At 44.0% G+C, this 21,148-nt stretch overlaps 1 protein-coding gene and 1 pseudogene across 1 annotated transcript; both read right to left on the bottom strand.

Annotated features, from left to right (window-relative positions):
• Positions 1 to 3,734: 3,734 nt before the first annotated feature.
• On the bottom strand, positions 3,735 to 4,673 carry LOC140912767 (olfactory receptor 8U9-like; annotated as a pseudogene).
• A 6,431-nt stretch (positions 4,674 to 11,104) lies between these two features.
• Positions 11,105 to 12,061, bottom strand: LOC140913766 (olfactory receptor 8U3-like). Its single transcript, XM_073350565.1, has one exon. It carries the CDS (start codon positions 12,041 to 12,043, stop codon positions 11,105 to 11,107), a length of 939 nt encoding a protein of 312 aa, XP_073206666.1. The 5' UTR covers positions 12,044 to 12,061.
• Positions 12,062 to 21,148: the final 9,087 nt, after the last annotated feature.

The raw sequence follows: 21,148 nt of genomic DNA, 5'->3' as shown, positions 1-21,148 counted from the left end.
TGGCCCCTCCCGTGCCGTTCCCACTCAACCACAGCCTCAGCGCGCTGCCAGCACAATGCTCTGGGCAGTGGGCAGCACAGTTGAAGAGCCGCGGCCTGACCCGGTGTTCTGAGCGGTGCTCCAGGCAGTGCGGTAAGAGAGCAGGGGGTGTTGGATAGAGGGTCGGGGATTTCGTGGGTGTGGCCAGGGTTCAGGGTGTAGATAGGGGCTGGCGCGGTCAGAGGGTGAGGAACAGAGGGGTTGGATGGGGCAGGGGTCCCGGGTGGTGCAGTCAGGAATGAGGGGGGGCGTTGGATGGGGTGGCAGGGGGCAGGCAGCAGTGGAGGGTCCGGGGGTGGTCAGGGGACAGGGAGCAGGGGGTGGTGGATGGGGCAGGAGTCCCAGGGGAGCTGTAAGGTGGTGAGAAGCGGGCGGGGGGGTCTGATAGGAGGTGGGGGCCAGGACATACCTGGCTGTTAGGAGAGACACAGCCTCCCCTAACTGGCCCTCCATACAATTTTGGAAATCCGAAGTGGCCCTCAGGCCAAAAAGTTTGACTGGCCTTGGTCTAGAAAATACTTAGTCTTGCCATGAGTGCAGGGGACTGGACTAGTTGATCCCTCAAACTCCCCTCCAGTCCTACGATTCTATGATCGCACAAAAGGGCTCTGCACCAGGGGGATGCCAGCCTGAGCACTGGGCAGGGCAAGGGACACACACACCTGCCTACCCTTGACTTTCAGCTCCACTATAGCCCCCATCTCACACACACACACACATAGTGCCCGCTGTATGCCAAACACACACATAGACAGAGTAACCATTCTACACACATAGCCTGACACTGAGCTTGATCAGAATGGAGAATAATCTCTACTGGGAAACTGGGACAGCTGGAATATTTCCAACTAACCTGAACAAAAAGAACCGAAGGGGATTCTGCTGCCCTGGCAGGGAAATAGGACTAGATTTCCCAACTGGTCTCTTCCATCGGCAGCTTCCTTGAGGCCTGGTTTATCCTTAAAAATGAGATCAACCGAGCTCTGTCGCACAGGACTGAGAAACTTTTCATATCATGTTTGAGGCAGTTAGCTTGTACTGACCCTCAGTGCAATTCTTCCATTGACCTAGACATTGCCTCCTGGGGACGTGGATTAACTACATTGATGGAAAAAACCTTCCAACAATGTGGAAAGCATCTACACTACGGCACTGCTGCACACCATAGCTGAGTCAATGTAATGGCCTTAGTATATACATTCCCTGAATCGATGGGGGGAGTTTCCCCCTTCCTATTAAAATTATTTTTCTCTCTTTTTCTAGTCACTTTTCTCCATCCCTTGGTAAAGCTCTTTCCTTCTTTTAAATATGTTCTAGGTAAATATGTTCACAAAAGTTGAAATTTCTCCTCTCAAGATAATTCCTTCCTTCCCCTCCCATGAATGGCTCACTGTCATTTCAATTAAAGGCTAAAGTGCTCTGAAACTGATTTGTTTGCCCATGACTTGGTGGAACCACTTTATTTTTCCTCCCTTCACTTACAATGAGTTGAGGATGAAAGCAGTACCTGCTCAGAACCCTAAAATAAGACATAGAGTCAAATCTTTCCCTGAATACGTCTGGAGCTGCTTCCTTTGGCGGCAGAGATTTAATTTGGCTTTGAGATTTGCTCCCTGGAGCATCTTTGCTCCCAGGACAACAGGTGTGCACAGAACATACAATTAATGTTGTTGCTGTGTCTTTCCTTGTGGAAATGGAACATAGAAGGCCAGAGCATCAGCTGATCTGGATCGCTGTCTCTCCCATGAGGTCATTTTAACATGATACAAAACTGAGGTGACTGTATTCCACTTTATTTGTTGGTCATCTCTCCAAATGTCTCTTTAAGTAATTTCCCAGCGTTGGGACACAAAGGTGTCTAGAAATGAGTGAATTTCTTCTGGAATAATCATTTATTGTCACAAACAATATCATTTGGATTCACCTGAAACTATTTACAAATGTGATACAAATACGCCTAATAGCTTTGTCCCAAAACAAGGTGCTGCGCGGGGGGAGGATTTAGGTGCTGGTGGCAACAAAGCCACTGTAGGAGGTGGTGGTGGTCCTTCTCTTTGTAATTTTTAGCCCAATAGTTGGGGTGTTCACCTGTGAGATCGGAGATCTGGGTTCAATTCCCCCTTCTGTCCAGGGCCGGGCAAAGCTCTGTGTGACATTGCACTCCATATGCTTTATGAAAATATGCATATTAATATGACATAACTGGAATATGCTTTATGCTAAGTGCCCCATGTAACATATCATTATAAAGATTATAATCTACTAAGTGTGTTCATCCTATTTGTTTACATGGATTATTTCTATCTCTGCAGTTAGGAAAATAAGATACAAACTTGTATTACTGATGCAGACAATTAAGTGGAGGCTATTAAAGGTGGTTCAGAATTAATGAACTGTGAATGGCTCTGTTTTCCTGTAAGTCTTCCTGTGTATGTGTGGGACAAACCAGGAAGAATGGATACTGGTGTCTTAGAGTGACATGTGACCATGTTACCTGATACCGAAATCCATCTTGAAGCTGGTACTTTTCCTGAGGGGGGTGGAATTCCAAACAAAGGTTTTCCACCTTAGGGATGTTCTATATAAAGTGGGGAATCAAACAATGAGTGTCTTCACCTGGCTTAAAAGACGGCCTCCCCACCCCACAGAGATACCTGCAGGCACCTGGAAACAAAAGGACTGTAACCACAGTGGTGGGTGAGGCCAGTCTGGACCCAGGTCAGAAAAGGCATCTGACATGAGAAGGATTTTATCTGAAGTAACAACTGGGGTGAGAAGTTAACATTTGTAACTGATTTCTGAGTGAATTAAGTTTAGCCTTGTGTGGTTTGTTTTTTGTTTTTTTTTGTTTTTGTTTTTATTTTGCTTTGTGATTTACATTGTTCTGTCTGTTACCACTTAAAACCACTTAAATCCTACTTTTTATACTTAATAAAATCACTGTTGATTATTTATAAACTCAGTGTAAGTAATTGTTCGCTGGGGGGAAACAGCTGTGCATATCACTCTATGGGTGAATATTTGTCTTTTTACCCTGTTTAAGCTTTGGACAGAGTAAAATGGATTTATTTGGGGTTTAGATTCCATTGGGAGCTGGTTTCAGTCTAGATCTGCAGTTTTGGGGGTGTGACCGAGACCCTGGGTCTGTGTTGCAGCAGTCTAGTGTGTCTGGCTCAAGAAGGCAGGGTTCTGGAGGCCCAGGCTGACAGGGAAAATGGGCTCAGAGGATATTTCAGCACATCAGGTGACAGTCCCAATGAGGGTCTCGGTGACTGAACCCAGCATACTATGCACTTGGGTTTCATGCTTTTCCAAAAAACATAACAGACCTTGAGCAATGAGCTGTTCCAGTCTGGGTTGCTCTCAATCTCTCCTTTCAAATTTGTTCTACTGTAGATAACTAATTAAATAACCATTGGAAGAGAGATGTGAAGTTGAGAATCTCACCCACTAAGTAGTCCCCTTAGCCACCAGCTAATAGAATCATTCTCTATCTATGGCCCTCTGATGCTTCCCATGTTTTGTCCACTGATCTCAGTTGGGGCCTGGAGACCTTGTTGGAATAAAAACAAATTAATAATAATAACAATATAATAAAGAACAATACTCCCACGGGCTCTGCGAAATTACTTTGTAATGGGATGGGAATTGAATTTCCACTCTCCACAACTCAACCAATACAGAGTTAAACAGATTCAAGAATTGGTTATGAGTTTATTCATTGCTTTCCTCAGGGCATCCTTCACCTCCGTGTTCATCAGGCTGTAGATGAGGGGGTTCAACATAGGGATCACCAGTGTGTAAAACACTGAGGTCACTTTGTCTCTGTCCATGGAATAGCTGGAGGTGGGAGGTAAATACATGAAGAAGAGGGTGCCAAAAAAGAAGACCACAGAGGTCAAGTGGAAAGAGCAGGTGGAGAAAGCTTTTTGCCGGCCCTCGGCAGAGCGGATCTGCAGGATGGTGGAGATGATATAGACATAGGAGAGGAGGACAGTCACAAAGCTGCTCCCTGTAATGCAGCTCCTCAAAGCAAACATCACAATCTCATTGATGTGGGTGTCAGAACAGGAGAGCGCAAACAGTGGGAGGATGTCACAGAAGAAATGATTGATGATGTTGGAGCTGCAGAATGACAGCCGAAATGTAAAACATGTGTATATTATTGAATCCACCAACCCCACAGCGTACGCTCCAGCCACCAGCTGTTTACAAAGCTGCCTGGATATGGTGATCATATAGAGCAGCGGGTTACAGATGGCCACATAACGGTCAAACGCAATCACAGCTAGCAAGAGGCACTCAACATCTGCAAAAACGATAGAGAGATACATTTGCACAGCGCAGGCAGTGTAAGAAATGCTTTTCCTCTCAGCAAAGAAATTCAGCAGCATCTTTGGGGAAATTATCAAAGAAACGCAGAGGTCACAGAAAGACAAATTACTGAGGAAAAAGTACAGGGGGTAGGGGAGTCGGGGATCAATTGTAATTAACAAGATCATCCCCCCATTCCTCACCAGGGTAATACCACAAATCAGTAGGAACACCCCAAACAGGGGGACCTACAGCTCCGGACGATCTGTCCGTCCTGAGAGAATGAACTCAGTCACCTCTGAATGATTTCCCTCTTCCATCTCCTCCAAACAGAGATCAGGCAGCTACAGAGATGTGGGCAGGTGGATGGTGAGGAAAACCTGTCCCTTTTCTGTAATGAAGTAAGTGAAGATAAATGAAGATCAATTTCTCTATGGACATCAGTAGCTGCTCAGGGAAGGGCTTAGTTTACAGAGCCAGATGTTGACAGCTGGTCATTCCAGGTTTTCGATAAAATGCAGACACTGTGCAAATACAACCACACCCAGCTTAATCATGCCCCCCACATAAACACTCCTGTTCAATAATCCCAATAAAAACACCAATGGCTTGTGACTCTGCTGTGAGAGAATCAGTCTGAAGGGATTATTCCTTAGCTAAAGAAGGGGTGAGAGTAAAGGAGTGTCAATCTTTCCACCCTCTTTGGGCAAGGGGAGCTCTGTTGCTTGGCATGTCGGTTTGGGGTAAAGTTGCTTACCGTATTAATTCAGCTTTTTGGCATTTACTTTAGCCTGTACGAAAACCCCGCCACATAAAGGGAAACCCTGGCTTCAGTGACTATGTAATTGCCTATTTTTTCCAACCAAAGAGGTCAATTCTTTAGCTGAAGGGGTCGGAGTTGGGACTAAGGCTTTTAGTGCTGGAGGTCTGGACTTTAATACTTGCCGACCACCAAGGTGTGTGCGTGTAATACAGGATAATAGCACGTACCTGCTGAGAAGAGAGAGAGAGATGTGGTGCTTTTTCCCCATTAACAGAAACTGCACATTTGTAGCACTAGGGAAGTTTTATAGTGAGATTTGTGATCTATGGGACATGATTCCTGAAGCAACTGGGAATAACTGAGTTCAAATAGCTATAAAATCTAATTAATGCATTCAGTGAACCAAAGCCACCCTTGGTGTAATTCATACCCTGCGGATTAATTTGTCCCACTCTTTCCTCCTGTGTTATTATATGATGCAATTTCTACCAGAGTTACAGAGTATGAAGTTAGGGGTATATTTCATCCTGATGTTTTCAGTGCAAGCTGGGTACTGCGTAGAGCTGATCCACAAAGGGTTGTTGTTGTTTTTTGTGGAGACCAATTTTTTTTTTTTTGCAAAAAACTTAATATTTCGGCTCGGAAATACCAAGGGGGTTCCTCAGATACTGCACACCACCAATCTCTTCCATGGGCCAGGTTCCTAGGCTGGATTACATTTCCCATGATGGATGATGGTCTCTACTCCTGCTGGACATCCCTGGAACAATACCAGAGCTACGGTTTAGGGAGGAGGGGAGTTTGGTATTGTCATAAATATAAAGGGAAGGCTAACCACCTTTAAATCCCTCCTGGCCAGAGGAAAAACCCTTCCACCTGTACAGAGTTAAGAATAAAAAAGGTAACCTCGCTGACACGTGACCAAAATGACCAATGAGGAGACAAGATACTTTCAAATCTGGAGTGTGTGTGTGGGGGGGGAAACAAAGGGCTCTCTCTGTCTGTGTGTTGCCTTTGCCGGGACCAGAGCAGGAATGCAGGTCAGAACTCCTGTAAAGGGTTAATAAGCAATCTAGTTAGATATGTGTTAGATTCTGTTTTGTTTAAATGGTTGATAAAATAAGTTGTGCTGAATGGAATGTATATTCCTGTTTTTGTGTCTTTTTGTAACTTAAGGTTTTGCCTCGAGGGATTCTCTATGTTTTTGAATCTGATTACCCTGTAAGGTATTTACCATCCTGATTTCACAGAGGTGATTCTTTTACTTTTTCTTCAATTAAAATTCTTCTTGAAAGAACCTGATTGCTTTTTTCTTGTTCTTAAGATCCAAAGGTTTGGGTCTGTGTACACCTATGCAAATTAGTGAGGATTTTTATCAAGCTGTCATAAATATAAAGGGAAGGGTAAACCCCTTTAAAATCCCTCCTGGCCAGAGGAAAAATCCTCTCACCTGTAAAGGGTTAAGAAACCAAAGGTAACCTCACTGGCACCTGACCAAAATGACCAAGGAGGAGACAAGATACTTTCAAAAGCTGGGAGGAGGGGGAAAAAACAAAGGGTCTGTGGCTGTCTGTATGCTGCTTTTGCCGGGGACAGAACAGGAATGGAGTCTTAGAACTTTTAGTAAGTAATCTAGCTAGGGATGTGTTAGATTATGATTTCTTGAAATGGCTGAGAAAAGAACTGTGCCAAAGAGAATGACTACTCCTGTCTGTGTGTCATTTTTGTAACTTAAGGTTTTGCCTAGAGGGATTCTCTATGTTTTGAATCTAATTACCCTGTAAGGTATCTACCATCTTTATTTTACAGAGCTGATTCCTTTACATCTATTAAAAGTCTTCTTGTAAGAAAACTGAATGCTTTTTTCATTGTTCTAAGATCCAAGGGGTTGGGTCTGTGGTCATCTATGCAAATTGGTGAGGATTTTTACCAAACCTTCCCCAGGAAGTGGGGTGCAAAGGTTGGGAGGATTTTGGGGTGAAAGACGTGTCCAAACTACGTTTCTCAATAAACCCAGTTAAAGTTTGGTGGTGGCCTTGGAAATTCCAAGGGCAAAAGGTAAAATAGTTTGTACCTTGGGGAAGTTTTAACCTAAGCTGGTAAAAATAAGCTTAGGGTTTTTTTCATGCAGGTCCCCACATCTGTACCCTAGAGTTCAGAGTGGGGAAGGAACCTTGACATATTTTGATGGAAAGCTTATAGTTTCCAGGGAAAAGATAATTTCATGGAAAAAAGAGTTGAATGGAAAATCCAATTTCCCATCAAAAACACTTGTGAAGAAAAATTTTCAACCAGCCTCAGCAACAAATTTGGAATCAAAGGAACAGAATGTTAGATACAGGTGAAACATACTTATTTTTTGCAGCTGTAGCTGATATCTTCTCATTCATTCATGGTTTCAGAATCACCTCATTCTCCTGGCCCCAATAGGTGGAATGTAAAACCTGTAAGAGATGTAAGAGTACTCCAGATATCTAGCTATTTATAGCATGAAAATCATAGAATATCAGGGTTGGAAGGGACCCCTGAAGGTCATCTAGTCCAACCCCCTGCTCGAAGCAGGACCAATTCCCAGTAAAATCATCCCAGCCAGGGCTTTGTCAAGCCTGACCTTAAAAACCTCTAAGGAAGGAGATTCTACCACCTCCCTAGGTAACGCATTCCAGTGTTTCACCACCCTCTTAGTGAAAAAGTTTTTCCTAATATCCAATCTAAACCTCCCCCACTGCAACTTGAGACCATTACTCCTCGTTCTGTCATCTGCTACCATTGAGAACAGTCTAGAGCCATCCTCTTTGGAACCCCCTTTCAGGTAGTTGAAAGCAGCTATCAAATCCCCCCTCATTCTTCTCTTCTACTGGCTAAACAATCCCAGCTCCCTCAGCCTCTCCTCATAAGTCATGTGTTCTAGACCTCTAATCATTTTTTGTTGCCCTTCGCTGGACTCTCTCCAATTTATCCACATCCTTCTTGTAGTGTGGGGCCCAAAATTGGACACAGTACTCCAGATAAGGCCTCACCAATGTCGAATAGAGGGGAACGATCATGTCCCTCGATCTGCTCGCTATGCCCCTACTTATACATCCCAAAATGCCATCGGCCTTCTTGGCAACAAGGGCACACTGCTGACTCATATCCAGCTTCTCGTCCACTGTCACCTCTAGGTCCTTTTCCGCAGAACTGCTGCCTAGCCATTCGGTCCCTAGTCTGTAGCGGTGCATTGGATTCTTCCATCCTAAGTGCAGGACCCTGCACTTATCCTTATTGAACCTCATCAGATTTCTTTTGGCCCAATCCTCCAATTTGTCTAGGTCCTTCTGTATCCTATCCCTCCCCTCCAGCGTATCTACCACTCCTCCCAGTTTAGTATCATCCGCAAATTTGCTGAGAGTGCAATCCACACCATCCTCCAGATCATTTATGAAGATATTGAACAAAACCGGCCCCAGGACTGACCCTTGGGGCACTCCACTTGATACCGGCTGCCAACTAGACATGGAGCCATTGATCACTACCCGTTGAGCCCGACAATCTAGCCAGCTTTCTACCCACCTTATAGTGCATTCATCCAGCCCATACTTCCTTAACTTGCTGACAAGAATACTGTGGGAGACCGTGTCAAAAGCTTTGCTAAAGTCTAGAAACAATACATCCACTGCTTTCCCTTCATCCACAGAACCAGTAATCTCATCATAAAAGGCGATTAGATTAGTCAGGCATGACCTTCCCTTGGTGAATCCATGCTGGCTGTTCCTGATCACTTTCCTCTCATGCAAGTGCTTCAGGATTGATTCTTTGAGGACCTGCTCCATGATTTTTCCAGGGACTGAGGTGAGGCTGACTGGCCTGTAGTTCCCAGGATCCTCCTTCTTCCCTTTTTTTAAAGATTGGCACTACATTAGCCATATTCAGAAGCATATTTTCATAAAGCACAAGGATTTCAATGTCACACATAGCTTTCCCCAGCACTGAACAGAAGGGGAATTGAACCCGGATTTCCCACCTCACAGGTGAACATCCCAACTATTTGGCTAAAAATTACAAAGGCAAGGACCACCACCGCCTCCTACTGTGGCTATGTTGCTACCAGTATCAAAATCCTCCCCCCCCCCTCCCCACACACACATTATTTTGGGACAAAACTTTTAGGAGTATTTGAAACACACTTGTTAATAGTTTCAGGTCAATTAAAAAAGTATTTGTTTTTGACAATAAATGACTAGTCCAGAAGAAATTCATTCATTTTGAGACACCTTTGCATCCCAATGGTGGCAAATTACTTAAAGAGACATTTGGAGAGATGACCAACAAATTAAGTGGATTACAGTCACCTCCATTTTGTATTGTGTTAAAATGACCTCACAGGAGAAAGAGCGATCCAGGTCAGCTTATTTTCTGGCCGTGTTCCATTTAAAAAAGGAAAGACATGGCAACCACATTAATTGCATGCACTGTGGACACCCGTTTTTTGTAGGAGAAAAGATGCTCCAGGGAGCAAATCTCAAATCATCAAAGCCATTTTTAACCTCTGCCGCCCAAGGAAGCAGCTGCAGAGGTATTAAGGGTAACGTTGGTGTGGTTAGCAAACAGGGAAAGATTTGACTCGATGTCTGATTTTAGGGATCTGAGCTGGTACTGCTTCCGTCCTCAACAGCTTTACAAGGGAGGGAGAAGACTAATGGAAAAGGAGAGAAAAAAAGCTTGAAGAGGAAGGGGGAAAACTCCCCATCAATTCTGGGAATGTCTATACTAAAGCCATTACATTGACTCAGCTATGGTGTGCAGCAATGCCGTAGTGTAGATGCTTTTCACATTGACAGAAGGGTTTTTCCTTCAATGTAGTTAATCCACGTCTCTGAGAGGCAGTAGCAAGGTCAATGGAAAAGTTAAACTGAGGGTCAGTACAAGCTAACTGCCTCGCACAGGGTGTGAAAAGTTTCCCCACACTGTGTGATGGAGCTGTGTTGATCTATTTTTTAAGCCTAAACCAGGCCTCAAAAAAGCTGTCCATGGAAAAAACCAGTTGGGAAATCTAGTCCTATCTCCCTGCCAGGGCAGCAGAATCCCCTTCGGTTCTTTTTGTTCAGGTGAGTTGGAAATATTGCAGCTGTCCCAGCTTCCCCGTAGAGATTCTTCTGCATTCTGACTGAGCTCAGTGTCAGGCTGTGTGTGGGTGTGTGTGTTTGGTGTGCAGTGGGCACTGTGTGTGTGCATGTGGTGGGGGGTACAGCGGAGCTGAATATGAAGTGCAGGCAGGTTTGAGTCCTTTGCCCTGCCCAGTGCTCAGGCTGGCGTCCCCCCTCCTCCCAGTGCAGGGCTCCTTGTGAGATCATAGAATAATTGGACTTGAAGGGCCCTCAAGAGGTCATCTATTCCCCTCCCCTGCACTCACAGCACAATTGAGTATTATCCAGACCATCCCTGACAAGTGTTTCTCAAACCTGCTCTTAAAAATCTCCAGTGGTGGAGATTCCATAACCTTACTGGGAACGTTATACCAGTGCTTAGCAACCCTCACTGTTGAGATGTTTTTCCTAATGCCGAACCTAAACCGCCCTTGGTGCAATTAAAGTCCATCAGTTCTTGTGCTGTCCTCCTGCCCCGCCCTCCCCCTGGCCCTCGCCCACACACACACACATTGTTTTGCAATGTTATTCCTAAACTCTGTGTGACGGGTTGGGTCACAGAAACCCCAACCTGATGTCCTGAGATGTGAAGTTGAACATCTCACCCTCTAGGTGGATGCCCCTAGCCATCAGCTTATAAAATCATTCTCTCTTTCTGGACCTGTGAGTCTTCCTCGAGTTTTGTCCACTGATCTCAGCTGGGGCCTGCAGAACTTGTTGGAATATCAACAAATAAGTAATGATAATAATATAATAATGAGCAATACTACCATGAGCTCTCCGAATTACATTCCAATGGGCTGGGAATGGAATTCACCTGTTTCCACTCCCCATCACTAAACCAATACACAGTTAAACAGAATTAAGAATTGGTTAGGAGTTTATTCATTGCTTTCCTCAGGGCATCCTTCACCTCCTTGTTCCTCAGACTGTAGATGAGGGGGTTCAACATAGGGATCACCACCGTGTAAAACACGGAGGTCACTTTGTCTCTGTCCATGGAATAGCTGGAGGTGGGACGTAAATACATGAAGAGGAGGGTGCCAAAAAGCAGAACCACAGCGGTCAAGTGGAAACTGCAGGTGGAGAAGACTTTGCGCCGGCCCTCGGCTGAGCGGATCTGCAGGATGGTGGAGATGATATAGACATAGGAGAGGAGGACAGTCACAAAGCTGCTCACTGTAATGCAGCTCATGAAAGCAAACGTCACAATCTCATTGATGTGGGTGTCAGAACAGGAGAGCACCAACAGTGGGAGGATGTCACAGAAGAAATGATTGATGATGTTGGAGCTGCAGAATGACAGCCAAAATGTACAACACGTGTAAATCATTGAATCCACCACCCCCACAGCGTACACCCCAGCCACCAGCCGTTTACAAAGCTGCCGGGACATGGTGACCGTATAGAGCAGCGGGTTACAGATGGCCACATAACGGTCATACGCCATCACAGCTAGCAAGAGGCACTCAACATCTGCAAAAATGATAGAGAGATGCATTTGCACAGTACAGGCAGTGTAAGAAATGCTTTTCCTCTCAGCTAAGAAATTCAGCAGCATCTTAGGGGAAATTATCAAGGAAATGCAGAGATCACAGAAAGACAAATTACTGAGGAAAAAGTACATGGGGGTGTGGAGTCGGGGATCAATTGTGATTAACAAGATCATCCCCCCATTCCCCACCAGGGTGATACCATAAATCAGTAGGAACACCCAAAACAGGGGGACCTGCAGCTCCGGACGATCTGTCAGTCCTGAGAGAATGAACTCATTCACCTCCGAGTGATTTCCCTCTTCCATCTCCTTCAAACAGAGATCAGGCAGCTACAAAGATTTGGGCAGGTGAATGGTGCGAAAACCTGTCCCTTCACTATAATGAAGTAAGTGAAGCTAAATGGAGATCAGTTTCTTAATGGGCATCAGTATCCACTCCGGGAAGGGCTAAGACCACAGAGCCAGATGTTCACAGCTGGTCATTCCAGGTGTTCGATGAAATGCACACGCTGTGCAAACACAATGATACGCAGGTTAATCATGCCCCCCCACACAAACACTGCTGTTCACTAATCCTCAACAGAAAACAGTGACTTGTGACTCTGCTGTGAGAAAATCAATCTGAAGGGATTATTCCTTATCTAAAGAAGGGGTGAGAGTAAAAGAGTGTCAATCTTTCCACCCTCTTTGGGCAAGGGGAGCTCTGTGCCTTGGCATGTCCATTTGGGGTAAAGTTGCTCACTGTGCTTATTAAGCTTTTTGGCATTTACTTGAGCCTGTACGAAAACCCAGAGACATCATGGGAAGCCCTGGCTTCAGTGACTAGGTAATTGCCTATTTTTTTCAACCCAGGAGGTCTCTCCTTTAGCTGAAGGGGTCGGAGTTGGGCCTGAGGCTTTTAGAGCTGGAGGTCTGGAATTCAATACCTGCTGATCCCCATGGTGTCTGCGTGTGTGTGTGACTGTAATACAGGACAATAGCACATACCTGCTGAGATGAGAGAGAGAGAGATGTGCTGGTGTTTCCCCATTGAAAGAAACTGCCAATTTGGAGAATTCGGGAAGGTTTATACCGAGATGTGTGATCTATGGCAGATGATTCCTGAAGCAACTGGGAATACCTGAGCTCAGAGAGCCATAACACCTAATTACCTAATACACCTAAAACACCTAATAACACATTCAGTGAACCAAAGCCACATTCAGTGTAATTCGTGCCCTGGGGATTAATTTGGCCCACTCCTTCCTCCTGTGTTATTAAATGATGCAATTTCTACCAGAATCACACAGTATGCGGTTAGGGGTATATTTCATCCTGCTGCTTTCAGTGCAAGCCGGTTACTGCATAGAGCTGATACACAAAGGTTGTTTGTGGAGACCGAAATCTTTTTGCTAAAAACTGAATATTTCGTCTCAGAAATACCATGGGGGTGCATCCGATACCACACACCACCAATATCTTCCTTGGCTAGGCTCCCAGGCTGGGCTACATCCCCCATGATGCATGATAGTCTCTCCTCTTGTTGAACTGCCCTGGAGCATCACAAGAGACCCATAGCCATGGTTTAGGGAGCAGGGGAGTTTGGTATTTTGATGGAATGCTTATAATTTCTGGGAAAAAGATAATTTCTTTGAAAAAAATAGTTAAATGGAAAATTCAATTTCCCATCAAAAAAATGTCTCAAGAAAAATTTTCAACCAGTCTTAGCAAAAAGTTTGGTGTCAAAGGAACAGTAAGTTAGATACAGGTGAAATGTACTAATTGTTTGCAGGTGTAGCTGATATCTTCTCAGTTATTCCTGGTTTCAGAATAACCTCATTGTCCTGGCCCCAACAAGTGGAAAGTAAAACCTGTAAGACACGTAAGAGTACTCCAGATTATTGAGCTAGTTATGGCATGCCAATCACCATGGTATCCTATGTCCTTCCCTTGCTAGGTTACTTCCCAAAATAGGAAAGATAGATTCACTCTTTTTTGCCTGACGAAGACCACACGGTGACCAGAGGAGCTCAGGACGAGACCACAGTGTGCTCCAGATTTCTGTAGTTCACAAAACTATCCCTCTTGCTTGCGCATTATCTGCACATGGAGTGCAGCTTTAAGATGTTAAAAAATCTATGAGTCAGCTAGAAATAGTCATCCTCTCATCGCAAACATTAATACAATATTTTTGATAATGTATGTGGTGTTATAAGATAGCACTGCATCATGTTATTAATACATGTTCCAAAGTGCTTCCTTTATCCCTTCCAATGCATTGAATCAATGGGGAGGCAGAGTGAGAGAGAGGTGTCTTGGGTTGTCTTGCAAACTGGTCTGTCTTGAACAAATAAATGTGTTCTCTGCTTAACTTTGTATCTAAACAGTAACCAGAGTATTCAAACAGGAAGGGAAACAAAGGATGCCCAAAAAGGTGAGGAAAAAGAAGTAGGGAACATCCTTCTACATAGACAATTTTTCTTCCAGTAACTAGGTGGAAATGTTTCTCAAAGGGGGAAAGGACTATAAAAAGAAGTGGCAGACATCCCAAGGCACTGCTCTCTCTCTGTTTCTATGCCTTCCCATTTATTCACTACATCTGAAGGGATAAAGGAAGCAGCCATTGGACTGGGGGAGGGTTCCTGACTGAAGAAATTTGGTCAGTAAGACTGCTGAATGCATGTGGTGAGGAAAATTTCACTTTGAATTTCACATAATTTGTTAACTTGGGCACAAGTTGCATTCTAGTTTTATGTTTCTTGTAACCATGTCTGACTTCTATGCCTCCCTATTTGTAGTCACTTAAAATCTATCTTTGTGGTCAATAAACTTTCTTTTATTGTTTTATCTAGTCCAGTGTGTTTAAATAGAAGTGTCTGAGAAACTAAGTTGCATGTATCTTAGTGTTGCGAAAGAAATACTGTATACTATAACTTGTGTCGTCCAGGAGAGTACTGGGAAGCACGGGTCATACATTTCTGGAGGAATATCTAAGACTGGGGAGTGTGTTGGGGTCCCTCTGCAGTATAATCAAGGGTGGTGAGAGCCTGAGTGTAACCCAACAATTCCTGGCCAGGCTGCAGTTAAACTCACACATGCTCAGGGTGTGATTAGCATGCTAGACAGTTGTTTGTGAGTGGCCCAAGTGGAAACCACTTTATCAAGGTTTTGCAAGGTTGTAGGCAGGTGTGACACAGCTGCTGATTAGTCTGGGTTGGACCCTGGTATGTCACCAACCTAGAAAATATCCCAGTAACACCAAGGATGTGGTGCTGACTGACAGTAGTGTTCGATTGACAAGAAAGGGTGAGATCACCACAGGGATGGGCCCATGCACTGATCCATGGCTGCAGATGCACAAGGAAATTGTGGTCATCACCTACCCGGAAGGAGATCCCTGGCAGGCCCAGTGATGACTCTTCCCTTCTTCACTGTGGTAGCAGAAATTATCCTGAATGGGTGTGCAGGCTTGGCTGGTATTATCAGTGCTTCATGGCATGTTGGTACACCCTTCTCCTAAGTGCTACCCCCTTCTCTGTATTCCAGGTCTCTGCCCAGGAAACTCTATGCCCCGACTTCCTCTAGGAGTCAAGTTCATAACGCATCCTCCTGGATTCTCTGCCTCCTGTCACCCCAAGGTGCTTGGGGCAGTCATCAGTGAAAATGCCAAGGTCAGGGCAGGCTTCAAAATGGAGGATATTCCCCAGACTGTTTTTTAACACTCAAGATGTCTGCAGCATCTCTGCAGATGCTGCTACAAAAAATCTCCGAGCAGGCCAGTTCCATCCCAATTCTTTTGTTAATTTTATTTATTTTCTCTCATGTATAGTCTGTGCAACAGAGTGTGACATTACACCCCATCTCAGCTTGCTTTTGGATTCAATGTTATCAGCTGCTTAGAGACTTTGTCTCAAAAGGACACAATTAACTTCTAATGTTTAACTTTTGCTTTTAAACACACATTGATTTGAAAAGGAAAACACAACCCATTTTGGCTTCCCTTTGGCAAAGTGACCGTTGATTACACAGAGCCACCTTAAGACTTAGTGTGGGACACTGACAACAGCTTTTATCTGCTATTTGTTACCAAAACAGATTGAAAATCTTTTTCCATTTTTCTGGCTTTGACTGTCCTGCTGCAGCCACAACTTTGGTCTTTATTTAAAAACATTTTAAATCTTGTAAAGCATTAAGTCACCTTCAGGATTAAATGCTAAATACCAAAATTAAACAACCCTAGTTTCTTTTGTCTGGCAAAAGTATTTTTTGGTTTTACAATTTTAAAACAACACCAATTTATCTTAAACTTATAAAACAAAGACTGCACACACCGGGAGTGTTTTTTTCCCTAATTTGCCTAACTTGTTCATAGTTTGACTGGATTATTCACAGAAATTCTTCCCGAGAAATGTGCCCTTTCTTCAAAGGAATGGCTGCAAAGAAACCAAGGATTTTTTTTATAACACCTTCTTTTAACATTTGTACAAAGTTTCACTGCTTAATTTCCTCCAGTAACTACAGAGTTAACCTCTCACTTTCTTTCTTTTAACTTCCCCTACTGTGGTTGCCTGTTTGTCTGGGCCCAATCCTTTTTTTTCTTTCTTGTTGCATTATTTCTTTCCATGGGCACAAGCATTGTTTCACTACCAATTTAGGAAGGAAGGTGGGCTTTTTGACTAACGCCCCTTTTATTTATTTATACACACATTTATTTCTCATATCTAGATGCATCTTATTGAACAATAACCTTAATTCTTTATGGCCGGACTTAAGACAACTTTCCCTTATTTGAGGCAGTAAAAACCTCTCACCACCGGTACTTTGTAGGAAAGGACAATAGCAGAGCTACGGACAACAGGAAAGGTAGGGAGTTGTCAAGGTTCCTTCCCCACTCTGAACTCTAGGGTACAGATGTGGGGACCTGCATGAAAACCTCCTAAGCTTACTTTTACCAGCGTAGGTTAAAACTTCCCCAAGGTACAAATTATTTTACCCTTTGCCCTTGGATTTCCACTGCCACCACCAAACTTTATCTGGGTTCCTGAAAAAACAGAGTTGGACCCATCTTTCCCCCCAAAATCCTCCCAATTTGCATAGGTGACCACAGACCCAAACCCTTGGATCTTAGAAAAATGAAAAAGCATTCAGTTTCCTTATAAGAAGACTTTTAATAGAAGTAAAAAGAAAAGAATCACCTCTGTAAAATCAGGATGGTGAATACCTTACAGGGTAATCAGATTCAAAACATAGAGAATCCCTCTAGGCAAAACCTTAAGTTACAAAAAAGACACACAGACAGGAATACTCATTCTATTCAGCACAGCTCTTTTCTCAGCCATTTAAAGAAATCATAATCTAACACATATCTAGCTAGATTACTTACTAAAAGTTCTAAGACTCCATTCCTATTCTGTCCTTTTCCAATCACTCTTCTCCCTCCCTTGTAAAGCTCTTTCCTTCTTTTGATAGGTAAATATGTTCACAAAAGTTGAAATTTCTCCTCTCAGAATAATTCCTTCCTTTCCCTCCCATGAACAGCTCACTGTCATTTCAATTAAAGGCTGAAATACTCTAAAACTGACTTGCTTCCCCATGACTTGGTGGTACCTCTTTGCATTCCCTCCCTTCACTTACAATGGGTTGAGGATGGAAGCAGTACCTGCTCAGAACCCTAAAATCAGAACCCTAAAATCAGAGCTGAATCTTTCCCTGTTTGCTAACCACACCAATGTTACCCTTATTACCTCTGGAGCTGCTTCCTGGGGTCACTTTGAGATTTGCTTCCTGGAGCAGCTTTGCTCCCAGGACAAAAAGTGTGCACAGCACATGCAATTAATGTTGTTGCCACGTTTTTCCTTCTGGAAATGGAACACAGGGGGCAAGAGAATCACCTGGTCTCGATCGCTGTCTCTACCGTGAGGGCTTTTGAATATAAAACAAAACTGAGGTGATGGTATTCCACTTCATGTGTTGATCATGGTGGTTAACACTGAACCTCTCTGAAGCATCTCTGCAGCTGCAACAAAGTATCTCCAAGCATGCCACCCCCCTCCCTCCCTCCTCTCATCTGGTTTGCTGATTTCCCTGCCAGCCTGGGCCTTCAGAACCCTGCCTTGTTGAGCCAGACACGCTAGCCTGCTGCAACACAGACGAAGGGTCTGGGCCACACATCCAAAACTGCAGATCTAGACTGAAACCAGTTCAGCAGGATACCTGTCTCCAGCACACAGACACCCAGCTCCCAAAGGGATCTAAACCCCAAATAAATACATTTTACTCTGTATAAAGCTGTATCATGGTTATTTAATTAGTTATCCACAGTAGGAAAACTTTGAAAGGAGAGATTGAGAGAAACCCAGATTGGAATAGCACATCACCCCCGAGGCTGGGATGTTTTTTGGAAATGCAGGAAACCCAAGTGCATAGTGTGTAGGGTTCAATCACAGAGACCCCCTTTGGGACTGTCAGCTGATGTGCTGAAATTACCTGTGATCCCGTTTTCCCTGCCATCCTTGGCCTCCAGAACCCTGCCTTGTTGAGCCAGATACGCTAGCCTGCTGCAACACAGTCCCAGGGTCTAAACCCCAAATAAATCCAATTTACTCTATATAAAGCTTACACAGGGTAAAATGATACATGTTTGCCCCCTATATCACTTCAAGAAAGATATGCACAGCTGTTTGCCCCCCAAGGTAACAATTACTCACACTGAGTTTATAAATAATCAAAAGTGATTTTATTAAGTATAAAAAGTAGGATTTAAGTGGTTTTAAGTCATAACAGATGGAACAAAGTAAATCACAAAGTAAAACGCGCAAGGTGAAGCTTAATACACTCAGAAATCAGTTACAAATGGTAACTTCTCACCACAGTTGTTATTTCAGGTAAAATCCTTTTCAGGTCAGATGCCTTTTCTGACCTGGGTCCGGTCTGTTCTCACCCACTGTGGTTACATTCCTAATGTTTCTAGGTTCCTGCAGGTATCTCTGTGGGGTGGTGAGGCCATCTCTTAAACTAGCTGAAGACACTCACTGTTTGCTTCCCCGCTTTCTAGAACTTCCCCAAGGCGGGAAAACTTTGCTTCGAATGCCACCCCCCTCAGGAAAAGTACCAGCTTCAAGATGGAGCTCAGTATCTGGTGACATGGTCACATGTCACTGTAAGACCCAAATTTAATTCTTCCTGGTTTCTCCCACAGGTACACAGGAAGGCTTGCAGCTAAACAGAGCCATTCACAGTTCATTGATTCTGAAGCACCTTTAATGGCCTCCACTTAATATGTCTAAATCAGTAGCACAAGTTAATATCCTATTCTTCTAATTCCAGACATGTAAATCATCCATGTAAACAAACAGCATGAACACACTTAGTAGATTATAACGATATGATACAAGGGGCACTTATCATAAAGCATATTCCAGTTATGTCGTATTCAGAAGCATATTTTCAGAAAGCATATGGAGTCCAATGTCACACATAGCTTTCTCAAGCACTGGGTAGAAGGGGGAATTGAACCTGTATCTCCCACCTCACAGGTGAAAACCCCAACTATTGGGCTAAAAATTCCAAATGAAATACCACCACCACCTCCTACAGTGGCTGCTTTGTGACCGGCATCTAAATCCTCCCGCCGCACACACATTGTTTTGGGACAAAGCTATTCAGAGTATTTGTAACACATTTGTGAATAGTTTCAGGTCAATCCAAACCATATTGTTTTTGACAATAGATTATTAGACCAGAAGAAATTCACTCATTTCTAGACACCTTTGTGTCCCAATGCTGGGAAATTACTTAAAGAGAGATTTGGAGAGGTGACCAACAAATAAACTGGAATACAGTCACCTCAGTTTTGTATCATGTTAAATGACCTCACGGGAGAGAAAGCAATCCAGGCCAGCTGATTCTCTGTCCATCTGTATTCCATTTCCACAAGAAAAGACATGGCAACAACATTAATTGCATGTGCTGTGCACACCTGTTGTCCTGGGAGCAAAGATGCTCCAGGGAGCAAATCCCAAAGTCATAAAAATCAAGTTTAACCTCTTCTGACCAAGGAAACAGCTCCAGATGTATTAAGGGTAACGTCGGTGTGGTTAGCAAACAGGGAAAGATTCGATTCTGTGTCTGATTTTAGGGGTCTGAGCAGGTACTGCTTCTGTCCCTTTTAACTCATTGTAAGTGAAGGGAGGAAAAACAAAGAGGTACCACCAAGTCATAGGCAGACAAGTCAGTTTCAGAGCATTTCAGCCTTTAATTGAAATGACATTCATGGGAGGGGAAGGAAGGAATTATTCTGAGAGGAGAAATTTCAACTTTTCTGAACATATTTACCTATCAAAAAAAGAAAGAGCTTTACAAGGGAGGGAGAAGAATGATGGAAAAGGAGAGAAAAATAGCTTTAATGGGAAGGGGGAAACCCCCCATTGAGTCAGGGAATGTCTATAATAAGGCCGTAACATTGACTCAGCTATGGTGTGCAGCAGCTCCATAGTATAGCTGTTTTCCACATCGATGGAAGGGTTTTTCCTTCCATGTAGTTCATCCACGTCCCCTAGAGGCAATAGCTAGGTCAATGGAATAATTATACTGAACATCAGCACAAGCTAACTGCCTTGCACAGGGTGTGAAAAATTTCCCCGCCCTGTGCGACAGACCTCCATTGATCTATTTTTTAAACCTAAACCAGGCCTCAGAAATGCTGTCGATGGAAAAGACCAGTTGGGAAATCTAGTCCTCTCTCCCTGCCAGGGCAGCAGAATCATAGAATCATAGAATATCAGGGTTGGAAGGGAACTCAGGAGGTCATCTAGTCCAACCCCCTGCTCAAAAGCAGGACCCATCCCCAATTAAATCATCCCAGCCAAGGCTTTGTCAAGCCTGACCTTAAAAACTTCTAAGGAAGGAGATTCCACCACCTCCAGCTAGGCAACGCATTCCAGTGTTTCACCACCCTCTTAGTGAAAAAGTTTTTCCTAATATCCAACCTAAACCTCCCCCACTGCAACTTGAGACCATTACTCCTTGTCCTGTCCTCTTCCACCACTGAGAATAGTCTAGAACCATCCTCTCTGGAACCACCTCTCAGGTAGTTGAAAGCAGTTATCAAATCCCCCCTCATTCTTCTCTTCTGCAGACTAATCCCCTTCGCTTCTTTTTGTTCTGGCTAGTTGGAAATATTCCAGCTGTCCCAGCTTCCCAGTAGAGATTATTCTGCATTCTGATTGAGCTCAGTGTCAGGCTGTGTGTGTGTGTGTGTTTGCTGTGCAGTTGGCATTGTGTGTGTTGTGTGTAGTGGGCATTGTGTGAGTGTGTACTGCGCCTTCTCTGTGTGTGTGCATTTGGTGTGCATTAGGCACTCTGTGTGTGCATGTGTTGCGGGGTACAGTGGAGCTGAATATCAAGTGTTGGTGGGTGTGTGTCCCTTGCCCT

The sequence above is a fragment of the Lepidochelys kempii genome, chromosome 6 (genome assembly GCF_965140265.1).
Source record: "Lepidochelys kempii isolate rLepKem1 chromosome 6, rLepKem1.hap2, whole genome shotgun sequence".
In the NCBI taxonomy this organism is placed as follows: domain Eukaryota; kingdom Metazoa; phylum Chordata; order Testudines; family Cheloniidae; genus Lepidochelys; species Lepidochelys kempii.
Note: the sequence above shows the minus strand (reverse complement) of the source record. Positions and strands in the feature narration are given on the sequence as shown.